At 38.0% G+C, this 14792-nt stretch overlaps 1 protein-coding gene across 13 annotated transcripts in view; it reads left to right on the forward strand.

Moving 5' to 3' along the window:
• Positions 1-14792, forward strand: part of LOC122559001 (voltage-dependent L-type calcium channel subunit alpha-1D-like) — a 672668-nt gene that overhangs the window by 426430 nt on the left and 231446 nt on the right. For 12 of the 13 annotated variants that reach the window (XM_087994295.1, XM_087994294.1, XM_043708069.2 and 9 more), the window contains 3 exons: positions 1756-1885; positions 8728-8857; positions 12046-12105. In XM_087994295.1, coding sequence (XP_087850421.1) covers positions 1756-1885; positions 8728-8857; positions 12046-12105 — 320 coding nt within the window. The remainder of the gene's footprint in view (positions 1-1755; positions 1886-8727; positions 8858-12045; positions 12106-14792) is intronic. The other variant, XM_087994292.1, reaches the window with a different exon arrangement.

Below are 14792 nucleotides of genomic sequence, written 5' to 3' on the forward strand. Positions count from 1 at the left end.
GGAGAACAACACAACTAAGCTTACATTTATTCTCAACTCACATCAATAAACATATATTTTCAAGAGCAGTTGGCTGGATGGCTGGTTTGCAATGCAGAGTGACGCTAAAGTGTGGGTCAATTCCAGCTGAGGTTACCGTGAAAGATTGTCCTTCTCTGTCTCTTCCCTCACCTGGGGTGTAATGACCCTCCGGTTAAACCATCACTAGTTATCTCTTTCCAATGAGAGAGCAGCGCTATGGTCTGGCAAGACTATGTGACTTTATTTTTATTTTCTAGAACAACGACAGTTACGGATTTAGTCCCAATATCAAAGGAATTGGGTCTAATTGTAGCCCCCCCTACTCTCATGTTGGCTGAGGTCTACAGCTTTAATATAAACTGAAAGGTTGATTTAAACCTGGAATTGGTTCTGGGCAGGTGGCTGAAGAGCAAATGCAGAATGCTTGAATTTCACAAATGTGGATATAGTGGCTGCATGACTTTAAGTCTGGAGTGCCTGGATATGAGAAAAGAAAGCCATTGCTTCAAATTCTGGTGCTCAGTTAATTTGAGAGCTAGTTTCTGCAGAAGTGATGATGTGTTAGTAGGCTCTGCTAGATAATTGGTGACCTTGTAGCAGCTGCCCATATATGTTGAAAGATTCAGATGATGTCTCCTGCAAATATGTGGAAGAAGGTTTGAGACAAAAAATTCAGGGTAATGATATCTTTCACTGACAATGGATAAGTTTATTTATCTGGGTTTAGTGGGCTCATGGGTTACCTCATCACTTCTGGAGCAAGTTAGAAACAAGGAATGCCATAGCAATTGACTCACCTTTGAACACTCTAAAACCCTCTACTCCAATTACAAGTCAGGATTATATTAGAATATTTTCAAATTGCTTGGATAGATAACTGTTTAATCAACACTCAAATGTTCTTCATCACTATCTAGGATAAGCATCCACTTGATTGACATTGTGTATACAGATTTAAGCAAGCACTATTTCCAACATTCAAGAAACATAGGCTACAGTGTACTAACTACAGGATGCCTTCTTTCTGTGTGTGAGGTCAGCTTTTGGATTTCCTGATGTTGTGTTTGCCCAGAGATTGTGAGCTGCAGCTGGGTATACATTATTGATGTGCAAGTTGCCAGATATACATAAGCAAGGCTCAACCTTCTAAATACACTGGGCCTTCCCCTGTATGTACGAGATGGCTGATCCATGCATACTGTTTGGAGGTTACAACTCCATCTAATAGAGATCTTATGGATATCTTTGATTTTATGTAAGACAGAAGGGAATTTTGATGTTATTTGAATCCTGCTTTATCGTGTATTTTAGATTTTCTTTGTCATTTTTAATGGCCCCATGATTTCAACATTAGGTGGTGATTTGTTCAGTAAGTTTTCATTCATAACATGATGGCAGTTTTGATCTACATTGTGTATTTTTCAAACAATGGGGGTGATAATTTGCCTAATTTAAACAGAAGCACAATAAAAAGTATAATTTTGTTCTTTTTTACAAGAGAAAATGGAATCATAAATTGAAAAATAACATTCTATCAAATATTAATAATCACAGTTAAATTTTCATTTGTTCTTTAAATATTGGTTTTGCAAATGGTTTCTCAGAAAGATGAAAGTATGATTATTTGTAAAATGAAGAGTTTTTCAAAGCAATACTTTAATGAAGAGTCGCTTTATTTATTCCTATAAGAATGGATGAATGCTTGACAGTTTTTGTTTGTTCATTTGTATGAAGATGATGATGATGATGAGCCAGAAATACCAGTTGGACCTCGACCTCAAAGATTGGCAGACTTAAACTTGAAGGAAAAAATTGTGCCTATTCCAGAAGGGAGTGCTTTCTTCATATTTAGTAATACTAATCCGTACGTATGGCATTCTATATTTTTATTCAAGCTTAAATGTTATACTAAGTAATTGACTAATGTTTGATACAAAATACAAATTAATTTGTTGAGATTATCAAAATATGATTTTAGGAGATTAATCTTTTGTAATGTAAGTTAACGTAACTACTATAATTCCATTACATTGTACAATGTCACTAAATTCATTGATTTTCTCGTGTCAGTTTTAAAAAGAAAAATAATGACAAAGTTTAACAAGAAGTAAGAATCTTTCTTAGAACTCATGGAGAGAAAAGCTCTGTGAAACATGAGATAACTGACACTTAACCAATTTCTGGTAAAATTCAGCCCAATGATTCGGGAACATTTTTTGTATTGGACGTTTTATTTTCAGGCAACTTGTACCAGTTATTCTGTCCATCTGGCCTCATGCTTCTACTTCAGATTTTACTGCTGAGGGACTCCATAGCCATTGGTTGGCATCCATATTTGGCTTAGCTGAAATCAGAAACTAAGCAAGGGAGGAAATAAATCTCTCTCTACGTTATGGCACAGAGCCATACTCTTTGTACCATTTGCACTGAATTTATCAATTTCAAAGGAGTGACATAGTGGCTCAGTAGTTCACACTGCTGCCTCACAGTGCCAGGACCTGGGTTCCATTCCACGTGGCATAAGGTGATTGTGCAAACTCCACACAGACATTCTCTCCATGTCTACATGGGTTTCCTCCAGATGCTCCAGTTTCCTCCCACAAACCAAAGATATGCAGGTTAGGTGGATTGACCATTCTAAATTGCGCATAGTTAGGTGGTTTAGTCACGGGAAATGCAAGGTGATGGGGTGGAATACTTTTCAGAGGGTCGGTGTGAACGCCATGGGCTGAATGGCCTGCTTCCACACAATAAGGATTTTATGAAATTCTAGTAGCTTTTCATAAAATTTGGTTCATTTGTCATTAGCCATTAATCTGCACAAACTACCTTACAATAGATCTAAAGAGCTCAGAAAATTAAGCGTAAAGCTAAATAAAATTCTACTGCTGCATATTCGAATAGACAAAGGGGAAGAAATTCAAGTTTATCACTTATTTTCCTAGCACAAAATCCATGTAAATTCTTATGATTACTTGCACTGCTATTAAATTACGATAGACACATGAGTTTTAATCATTCAGATAATCCATCTGAAAGAGCAGAGAAAAGGCCCAATAAATACATATATAAATCAGAATACCTTGTCTGCTAAAGAACAGTCTTATAAAACAATATATGTCCTGCTGTATTTATTCATTTTAAAAACTACCCACAATTCCTTGGCAATTACAGCCAGGAAGAAGATGGTTTCATTGCTATTGCAAGAGATTCTCAGCTTCTTCCAGGTAAGTCTCTAGTTAGTTGTTTTACATTACTGTAGATTGTTTTGTGTTTATTTTCAATTTTGTTGGCCGCTCACATTGGTGTGGATGTGGTTTTTTGATTTACAGGGCAGTCACCTCTCAGGTACTTGTGCACAAGTTTATGCTGACAACATGGTGTGCTGTTTAGTTTACCATTGTCGCTGAAAGATGAGAGAGAAAAGAGAAGTAGGTCAGACCATGCAGAACTGCAGCTTCTTTGAAAAGAAGATGAAGCAGATTGGATCTGAGTTGTTAGATCATATAAATGTACAAAAACAGAACATCTTCCTTCCAGATAATTGAGGAAACTGCAGCCCAACCCCAGACACAGACTTCAGACTGCCTGTGATTCTGAGTTTAGCCCTGAATTTCTATTCCTCAAACTCATATCTGTTGAAACATATGAAATAACAATAACAGCCTATTCACAAGATATTGCTCATCAGTATTGTGTTCTTCACAAGCCAAACAAATTCATTGCATTTTCCATAGAGGCAGTAAAATAGGAAGACAGATCTCCAGCTTTTGCTAGGATCTTAGGATTCACCTAGGTGCTGACATATCAAGACTCTACAGTATACAATACCGAGGAGGATTTTCACAAACATAGTGTTCAAGTGTTCAGCTGGCCTACAATTTGTCAGTGTATGTCTGGTTTCCTGGCAGTTGTCATGATGCCTTTATATTGTGCCAGTTTGAAATTCCCATTTCTCCTCTTCAAAAGACATGATTTGGCTGTTGGAGGGTAAGAATATCACCTGAACATATGGCTTATGACACCTACTGATGACATACGCAGAGGGCTGCTCAATTAGAAGCACATCTCAATCACAGCTTTGATTAATTAAACAATTAACATCTTGAAACAGATGTTCAGCCAACTAACTAGGTACCGTGCTATATAGTTCTCAGTAACTTTCCAGATTCTCTCTGCAATTCTGCATGCTCCATAACTTTTTGAAACAAAGGGACCAACTCTTGGAGCTATCTGGAAAGATGTATCGGTGCTGGACAGAAAGGACAGCAGGGGATTCAGGAACAACCATTTTTAGCAATTGCTGTAGCTATACGTCAGAAAATCATTGAAAAGCACTTTGATTGAATTGTCTCTGTCCTCTGCATGAGCAATTCTCCAAACGACTTCCCTCATCTTCAATAACAACTCAGGTGTTGCTATCACTTTACTAGATATAATCATACAAACAAACAATTCATAGAACTGTGTACTGTTACAAGACAGGATAAACCATCCTGCTTAATTTAAACCAGCAACACAGAAAAGATTTATCCCGTGCAGTAATCCGTGAAACTTTGAGAGGCCAAGAACTATTTAAAGTAAAAGTTAACAACTTTATTTCAAGTAGAACAGGGAATCATTAACTAAAAACTATTTACAACTCCTTCCTCTAACCTATCTTTTACTTTCCCTTCTATAATACTAGGCTGCTAAAACTCCCGATTAAGATTTACCAAAATTCAGCTTTTCAAAACCAGCAAGATGTCGAATCTTCTCGTTATGTCTTTCTCTGTCGTCTTTTCTTCTCCCTAGCGACTTCTGCTTCACAGGTTACCGATCGAGAACGGTACCTTTAAGAGAACTATTCTCCAGGCAGTCTGCAGATGCTGGTGGCTTTACAGTTCTCCTCTCAACTGTTCAATTTTCCCCCAAAGCATCGGATTGTATCATTGGCTTTTAAGATTGTCAGTATACTAAGTTCAAACTTGATTGAAGTTTGGTTTTTTTTTTGGAGTATAATTTAAACTGATTGGCCTGATTCATATTTGTTTTGTTGTCTCCAGGCAAACAGCTAATCGAGTTGTTCGACCAAATGTCACATTATATTTTGTTCAGAAAACTTGGTGTTGTGTCAGGTAGTTCTGCTAGCTTTTAACACTCTCAAAGGTACAATTCACCCACATTTTCATAACAGTACTAAGAGGATGCTCCAACTAATTTGTTTTAAATTTCAAACCAAAATAATTCTAAACCTAAAGATAACCCTAGTCCCTGGATGCATCTAAGAATTTATTTGAGTATATTGGCATCGACTAACTGCTAAGAAGGCAATCTAGTTTGCAATTGAACAGTTCAATTTCATGATAATGTAGTAGATAAGAGTGCTGATTCTATCTCCTTTATCCAGTAGTATTTAGACTGATAACCTCTGTGGTCCAGCACCTGCAGTACTTCCAGTTTAAGATATCCCTCTGTCTCATTCCCTACCTTGCAATTTTCAAATTTAATTTAGAAAGTCAGTGTTTAGTAACAGGTTGTTTATTGTTGCAAGTAGTTACAGAAGGAATAATTGCCAGTGGGGTTTACTGCTGGTTTCCTAGTTTCCAGACCATGTTTCCTAGATAGCATCTTGGTTAAATCCCCTCCTCCTTGTCACACTCAGAACTCCACTGGAGTGCTTATAGTCTGAAGTGTCCCCTCGAAGTTGTCTTTCTTTAACACCAAACCTTTATCCTTGTCAAATATTCAATAGCTGAGGTGAGCAGGCAGAAATGTGTGTGCTTTGGTCTTAGTGTGAGAAGATCATAGGATCTCTCCAGTGAGGAATGGGGCCATTTGGCCCATTGAATCTGCACTGACTCTCTGAAGAATAGCCCACTTAGACTATGCCCCTATCTTGCTTTGTAACCCTGCATTTACTGTGACTAATACACCTAGCCTACTCATCCCTGGACGCTACAATTTAGCATGGCCAATCCGTTAAACCTGCATATCTTTGGACTGTGCGTGGAAGGCAGAGCACCTGGCAGAAATCCATGCAGACACAGAGAGAATGTGCAAACTTGTCAAGGTTTCCAAATGCTGGAATTGAACCCAGGTTTATGGTGCTGTGAGGCAGCAGTGCTAGCCACTGTGCCGCCGACCATAGGCCAGGAGCCTGGGTAGTGTACAGGACTCATGACCACCGATTGTCCAGCAAATTCTTCCACCTGACAAAGGTCCTGTGATGTATAACCCTTATTCAGCCTCAGCTTTATGTGGGAAGTCTGAACTTGCATGTTTTTGCTAATAGCAGGTCTTGCCAAAGGAGATCTTTCCATTTAATCTATTCTCTCCTCAGTTCCAAATGAATGTCCCTGAGCCTTGTTATTGATAATGATTGTATTTTTTCTTTAGTGTAAATGAGACTGAATACATTCCAATGTCTGAGCAGCAGTTAACAAGGCACGGTCATGAGTCATATTATCTCTCTTGACCCTTGGTAGGAGGCTGGAATCTCCATCGGTCTGCTGCTTGTCCCCTCCTTCCCAAATTTCCCATTCGTCTGGGTGGTGACAAATTTTGACTTGTCTCTATCAGCGTATGCCTTATTTGGCTACATCTGCTGAATGTAGCCTTCTAACCAAATGTCTCTATAATCTCTTTACTTTGGAAATCTCTTCTCACACTTCATTGTATACAATCTGCAATCGTGGACTTGGATTTAACTTATTCTGTAAAATTACAAAGATGCTGTGTACTCATTGCTGTCCTGTTAGGATGAATCATTTTTCTATGATTCTGTGTTTTCTTCACATTCCAGGACTGTTAGCAGTGTAGGCATATGATGTCCTTGATGCTTGTGTGATTTCTTTGAGATTTTTACTCACTTTGCTCCTTTGATTTACATTTCAGTTGAAATCCCTAGTCTAGGTTTTCATGGGAATGTTATTGCCTTTGCTTGCTGTTTGGTTCTTATTTCTGGTCTTCCGCTAGTTTAATTTGATTTGCCATTTTACCCATTACTTCTAACTGTTCTGCTTTTCCTTCGACCCTTTTTGTAATATTATTCACCTTTACAAGGCATGCGTTTCTTGGATTAACACAGGGTAAAAAAAATCACATGCATATGTGTAGATATTCTTGGATTACAAAAGAACAGTGATCTGATGCAGTGCTCTACATTCTGATGGACTGAAATTGCGAACATGCAAGCTTGTTGAAGATAAGAAAAATCAAGCTTGTAGATATACCTGCCTCATACAGTTGGTGATGCCTGATACTTCACAATTGAAATATTTTTATCTACGTAGGTACATGTAATATCCTGGGTGATATGAAAAACTACATAAAAGTCCAATGTAAATTTGGGGACAGATTGTGGGGTCAAATCTGGGAGAATGTTCTCCTAGTCCAAAAAGAAGCTAAACAAGGAAAACACATAGACATTGAACTCTGTTATTTTATGTTGTTTTCTTTGTCCTCCCCAACCACAACCTAACCTGCCTTTGCCCACCTCCCCTCCTGACCCCTCGCTAAGGAACCAGAGTAACTCTGATTTGAAGGCATGCTGCAAAGCAAAATTGCAACATAAACTTACTGTTTATTTTAAATGGAATGTTACTGTTACCACACTGTCAAAGGCATTTTGTAAAAATGTGTGAATGCTCTTGATATTCGTATTATGCTTCATGATAAAAAAAATTAAAACTGCCATTTGACAGAATCGTTGAAAACAGTTACATGTTTGATTGTCAACCAGAGGTGTCTTGTGTATTCCCTTCTTATCAATTCCAAGCTGCTTTGGATGATTGCTAATTACAAGGGGCTTCATAGAAGATGATGACAGTTACCACAAAGTAGTGTAAAAATAAAAGGAAGTACTGTAATTAAAAGAAAGAAAAAGGAATTTAAGAAATCATAGGGACAACATTTGGCACAAGCTATTCCGGGGTACAGAACTGATGACTGCTTCCAGCTTTCTCACAGGCATGGGAGGCCTTGTTGTGATAATTATGGTGAGCGACTGGCATCCTCCTCACTTCCCAAGTAGCTCATCTATATAGCAGAATGGAATTTGGGCAGTAGCCATCATACAAGTCAGCAAGTGGATAAAGTAGAGAATACGAATGAGAGGTGGTTGTGACTGTAGACTGGGATCAGCCTGCAGTCATGTGTGGAGCTAAGAGGAGTGCTCCTTTTACTAGTCATCAATGTGTAAATTAAGTATTTTCTTATGGCCACTGCAAACTCCTGAAAAGCTGAGCAGAGCAAGCTGGTATCGGTTCTACGAATGTTCAAAAATTTTTCAAGCGTGTGTTTAAGCACATGTAAAATGCTTGAAATACTCCGCAGATCTGACAGTATCTGAGGAGAGAATGCTTAAATAAATTTTTGGCTATTTATTACCAAGTACAGAGAGTTAATGGCTGTTTAAGGTAGTCTCAAGGATTGCCTTAAAAACACTCTGATGCATTTACTAGTCACCCAATACATATATAGATCTAACATGGACCACTGTAATGTCAATGTTCACCAATGTACCCTATTTCAACTTGTAAGTTAGGACAGCCACGTTGAATTTCTTCCCTGATGAAACATTTTCTGTAACTGTGCTGAGTTAGCTGAACTGTTTCAAAAGGGGGATTAGACTATTGTAACTGAACATGACATAATCAAATAAAATTATTTTGCATATCTTCAGAGAAGGATAATGTACTCAATAATGTATAATTTACATTTTAGGATCAGAGTGGCTTGTCACAGACTTATAAATCACCACATCTTTACAAATCTGATCCTCGTGTTCATTATGCTTAGCAGCATTTCCTTAGCTGCAGAAGATCCTATACGTAATCATTCCTTTCGTAATAATGTAAGTAGATGATGTACAAATGTATTATATTTTAAATTGTCATAGCTTTTGCAGTTTTCCAAAATGTTGATTTTCCAATGTATATGTGAGCTAGAGATTTTACTTAATAAATGTTCATCTCATACTGTAAAAGATTGGAATGCTGCATACTTGTAGCCAACACATGGGAGTTACATAATTCCTTAAGCACACTGAATTTGCCTCTTCAATAATAACCACACCATAGTGAGAATTGGTGCATTCAAGAGCAGAGAGAACCTGATTGTCACAAAGAAAATAAAAATACTCACCGAGGGAAGTTACAACATTGTGAAATAATTATTCCCTGTTAAATTCAGGGCTATTTATATATGTCCATTTAAAAGTAATGTTGCTGACATTTCTGATGCATAACAGCTGAAAGTTACTGATTTGAATTTTCCTCTTGCTTTGCGTAGATTGAACAGACATATTTAAATTACCAGTGCATGACCAGCCACAGGAATTGCCATTCAAGGGACAAGGAGGTCAGGTCTGCTTTGGTGAGGTTTAGGAATAGTCTTCCAACTACCCCAAGGCAAAGCTGGAGATAGGCCAAGAACTGAAGATGCAGAGCCATGAAGTGCAGAATGATTTTTTTCTTCTCCTGAATGGCGAGCAGCAGTGTTCAGGAGAGTAGTCTTCCATTCTAGAATATATTTGCATAATTGAACAGTCAGCATCCCTGATGGAAGTTGAATGGTGTAAGTACCACAATTGGGCTCAGAATTTACATTTCTGCAAGTGCAAAACATTTGGACTCTGGATGAATGTAGGACATGATACAGCTGGAGTTTCTAAGTGTGTTTGGAGCTAGTCCTAGAGATTCGATCATGTAATCTTAATCATGTGGCATCTAATCACATGCCACTGATTTCATCGCATCTGATAATGTAACACTTGCCACATTAGCTAAAATGATTGTGTTTTCCTTAGAATGCTGGGCCCCTATAGTTGGGTATTTTGCTTGTGGTTGTGCACTCGCAGCTGATCTACAGGAAGCACTGGGAGCCTGTAATCCACCCTTTAGGCAAGTAAAAAAAAAAGCATAAACCACAGATACGAATGCCAGCTTTGAACTCTGCATTTCTTTCAAGTGCCTAGAAACAGTGCCTGGGAAATACATCTTCGATTTCTGGAAACGTTCAAACAATCTGGGAAAGTTGGCAAACTGACTGTAAACTTAATCTCTACCCTCTGACCTATGATAGAGAAAAAATAGCATGCAAAACACATGCTCATGATCAATATTCAGTAACTCTAACATGGAAAGTGAAAATATATAAGAAAACTTTAATTTACTCAACTTCTGACAACTTCAGGATATGTCAAAGTGCTTCACAGTCAATGAAATGCTTTCAGAGTGTGTTCTATCGTACTTTTAAGAAATGCTGTAGCTACTTCACCCAAAGTAAACCCTCATGAGAAACAACATGATAATGACCATATTTTTTTTAATGAAACTGATTTTAAGAATAAATATTGGTCATGGCACCAGACACAACCTCATTTCCTCTTTCGAACATTGCCTAGGGATCTTTAACTTCCACCTAAAAGAACAGATGAGGCCTTGATTTAATGTTTCATCTGAAAAACAGCACCTCTGATAGTAGAGCACTATTTCAGTACTGCTCTGGAGTGTCAGTCTAGATTTTTGTGCTAAAGTGTCTGCGATTGGCCAGGAGGCCCACTCCTTTCAGACTCTGACAAGGCTGGCACCAACTCTGTCACAGCTGACAACGTGTACTTGATTTTCAGCAAGTTGAAAATAGTGGGTTCTGGTATGACACATTAATGTCCCAATGTCTCTGATCGAGGGCAACATTCACCTCCAATCAACTACTTGTTAATCTCCTTGAAGAGCTTGTCTTTGGGCTGGGGAGAGGCTGAAGCTAATTTTAGCAATTTCAAAATCAAACATCTTAGTGTACATTAATGCATAGCTGTTGGATGCAATGTGTGGAGTGATAAAGCCATGTCTATGTAGTAGAACATTTTTTGACAAAAGGCTATTCTCAAAGAACAAACCTGTTACCATAATATTGGTGAGTTGACCATTGCTTATGCCTTGAGAATCCTGGCTTTCTGATCTTCTGCCTCCTCTTTTCTACAAGGCAGCAGCAAACCCATACAGAGCCACTTTACCTTTGAGAGTTGGATTCCAAAATCAGATCCTACCACCAGGCTTGACACACCACCACTGAGTAAATGAAGATTGTGTTTTGTTGGTGTTTTCTAATTTATATCTAAGTATCTTTGTCTAAATATCATTGCTATTTTCCTCAAAATAAAGGAAGTTTGTCGGTGTTACAAATGCAGGTCAGACTGACCAGCTCCAGAATTGATTGCGAGCAGGTTATGAGACTTTTGTGGTGCAATGGTAGTATCCCTACCTCTGGACCAGGAGGCTTGGGTTCAAATCCCAATTGCTCCAGAGGTAACATTTTTGTAATAACATCTCTGACCAGAATTGAAATAGGGATTAAAAAAAAATTGGATTCCACAACTTGAAGGGCCTGCTGCTGGCCTAGCCAAAGTTGCCAACAACAGGTCCAGGTAGCAGGCTGTGGAGGGGGCCACAGTTCTCGACTACTTACCCTCTCCTGCAGCAATGGTCATACCCAGGTATCCTAAGAGAGAGAATTCATGGCGTCCACCATCACCCTCAACGCCTTTAGAGAGAGGTAGGCACTATGGGAGTTGGAGTGTATTATTTTCCACTTCTGACTCCATTTTAATTTAATCCCCTCAGTCTTTTCCTCTGCTCCCCTACTTGTTATTGTTGCATTGCCCTTGGTGGGTAATGCTTATTAACTGATATTTTAATTAATGACAAATTATTTGCTAATTTGATTTATACAAAAACAGATGTATTGATTAAATTACTAAATTGTTGTAATAAAAAGATGAACTTACATTTTTATTGTTTTCTTCATTAAAACAATGTTAGTAGAATTATGGATTTGCAGAATTACGTGCACATGATAAGTCACTTTCCTTTCAGAGCTGCTTCTTCATTTAAGGTGACTGGCAGTTAGTGTACCTGTTATCATGAAAAATGGTTGTTCAACTTTCATCTGGCAAGAGCACTGGAATCTATATATTAATTCCCTATTACATTGGTGACTTATTTCCAGATTGTTCTGAACATTTATATTCTGCCTTTACAGATTCTTGGTTACTTTGACTATGCTTTTACAGCGATCTTTACTGTTGAAATCCTGTTCAAGGTAATATGTTGTTTGCTTCACTACCTTAATGAAGTCTTGAGAAAACTAAAATGGTTAAACTATTTGCTTACTTTACAGATCCTAGGTTATGCAGATTATGTCTTCACTAGTATGTTTACATTTGAAATCGTATTAAAGGTAACAAAGGTCCAATGTTGCTGTGTGTGATAACTGATGGAGTTATTCCTTCTTGGCACCAAAATTGCACAATAGGTGACTGCATGGTACACCTATTCTGGATTTTTTTCCCACTGAATGACACACATAATCCACTATGAACTCTTATCACTGGCCAGTTTAAATTATTGGACAGTGTAAACCATGTTGTGGTTCTCTCGATCTTTATTCTTTAATTGACATCGGCAGGCTGAAGGCAAACAAGGTAATCTTGCATGTCATTTTCTAAACTCTTTCTCGAGCACAATAACTCTCATTTAATTGCATTACAAATCATGTGCGAAAATTTCGTTCAATTGTAAGTCTCAAGAAGAAATATGGAGAATCAATCTTGAGTCAACCATTCAATTTACAGTATTTGAATTGATGTTTCTATAAGATGGTAAAGACAACTGATTCTGATATCAAGAAAACAACCTTTTTTAATTTTATTGCATATTAGTTCCATTTGCTGTCATTGTGCTGTCTGTTAAACTAGCATTTGCTACAAGCACCAGTTTCATACACAAACATACTTTGACAGCTTAGTCAAAGTACGATCCCGGAGTTCTACACCCTTTCTTGCAGCTGTGTATCAATACAAGGAGCTTTGTTTGTGTGTTCAAATGCATGTAGAGAGCTCCAATTACTAATGCTATTGTTTTTTTTTAAGATTTCAATTTAGCAATTTAAGAAACTGACAGCATGTCCACTAAACAATATAGACACTTCTAAACATCTTAATTTAAAAGTTGATTTTTACTGAGGTGATTAGATTCCCTACAGTGTGGAAACAGGCCTTCAGCCCAACCAGTCCACACAGACCCTCTGAAGAGCAACACACCCAGACCCATTTCCCCTCTGACTAATGCACCTAACACTATGGGCAATATAGCATGGCCATTCCACCTGCTCTGCAGGTCTTTGGACTGTGGGAGGAAACCGGAGCACCCAGAGGAAACCCACACAGACATGGGGAGAATATGCAAACTCCACACAGGCAGTCACCCAAGGCTGGAATCAAACCTGGGACCCTGGTGCTGTGAGGCAGCAGTGCTAACCACTGAGCCACTGTGCCGCTGAGATACAACTGATTATTTTAATCTGAGGTCATGCTTACATCTTGAGCTGATCTCACACTGGTTCTGGTGACTGTCAGGATATAACGTGATGTTAATTAAACTAAGCCACAGATGTAATGTTAGCATACGAAAACCATATAAGTTGATGGCATGTCTGCAATGTAATTGGATAAATTCCATTGTTATTGATCAAGTATTAACACTAAATTGATATAAAATATGCAAGTAAACTAACAAAGTTGGGAATGACGACTCAAAGCTTCAAAGAGGAAAAATTGTATGTCTGAAATATTCAACTAATATCAAAGGGGAAAATATTGGCACTGCACTCTTTTACACTGTAAGGATGATAAAATGATTAATTGTTGTGCAATTAAATGGGAGATGCTAATGCAACTAGCATCAACTCTCAGATGCATGATGAAGGTATCTATATACCTCTCTCTGATTGATTGTTTCCATTAAGTAGAGTAATTATGGCACAGAAGGAGGACAGCTGGCATGCTCTCTGTGGAGCAATCCAAACCAATGAAAGTAATCCCATCCCCTACATCTAGATAACCTGGGAAGTTTATTTCACTCGGATGCACATTTAATTTCCTTTTGAAATAATAATTCATCGTTTCCGCTTCCACTATGCTTGTAGGTAGTGAGTTCCAGGTCATTATTTTTCACTGCGTAATAAAATTCTTTCTCAATTCCTCCCTGCATCACTTGCTCAAAATCTAAAATCTGTCTCCCTTCGTCTTTATCCGATTAGTTAAGGAGAGCAGTTTTTCTATCTTTACCTGACCTAAGCTAGTCATAACCTTTGTACCTCTATCAAGTCTCCCCGTAATCACTTTTACTCCAAGAAGAACAACCTAAGCCCTGTAGCTCTCAGCAATGGAACCATTCTGATGAATCTTCTTGGTACCCTCTCAAGCACTCTCATCTGCTTCCAGAAGTATGGTGATCATTCAGCATAACTTCCCTGTTTTTGTGCCCAATTGATGAAATCTTTTTATGCATCTCAAGAATCTATGTTTTGTTGATGACTTCCTACTGCTTTGAAAGATCATGAAACCCCAGGTCCATCTATGCTTTTACATTATTTAGTCCTGTACTATTTAATTTACATTGCCTTTCCCTATCCAGATCTCTTTAAACATCTGCGTTAAATTCCATTTGTCACTTGTCTGCACATTCTGCTCATCTCCAAGTTTGATGTGATCAGCAAATATTGAAATTTTACTCAATTTCAATCCCCAAGTCAATTATGTCTCAAAACTCATATGGTCTTTGCACTGATTCTTGGTGAACACCATTTTCTATAATCTTTCAGTCTGAAAAAAACAATTTGCCAAGTCTCACTCTTTTCTACTAATAAACCAATTTTCTTATCCACCTAACATTGACCCTTCTGTTCCATGAGGCCCAATTTTGTTCATGAGTTTTTTTAATGTGAAA

The sequence above is a fragment of the Chiloscyllium plagiosum genome, unplaced genomic scaffold (assembly GCF_037043375.1).
Source record: "Chiloscyllium plagiosum isolate Xiang-an unplaced genomic scaffold, Cpla_swu_hap1 HiC_scaffold_14, whole genome shotgun sequence".
In the NCBI taxonomy this organism is placed as follows: Eukaryota; Metazoa; Chordata; class Chondrichthyes; order Orectolobiformes; family Hemiscylliidae; genus Chiloscyllium; species Chiloscyllium plagiosum.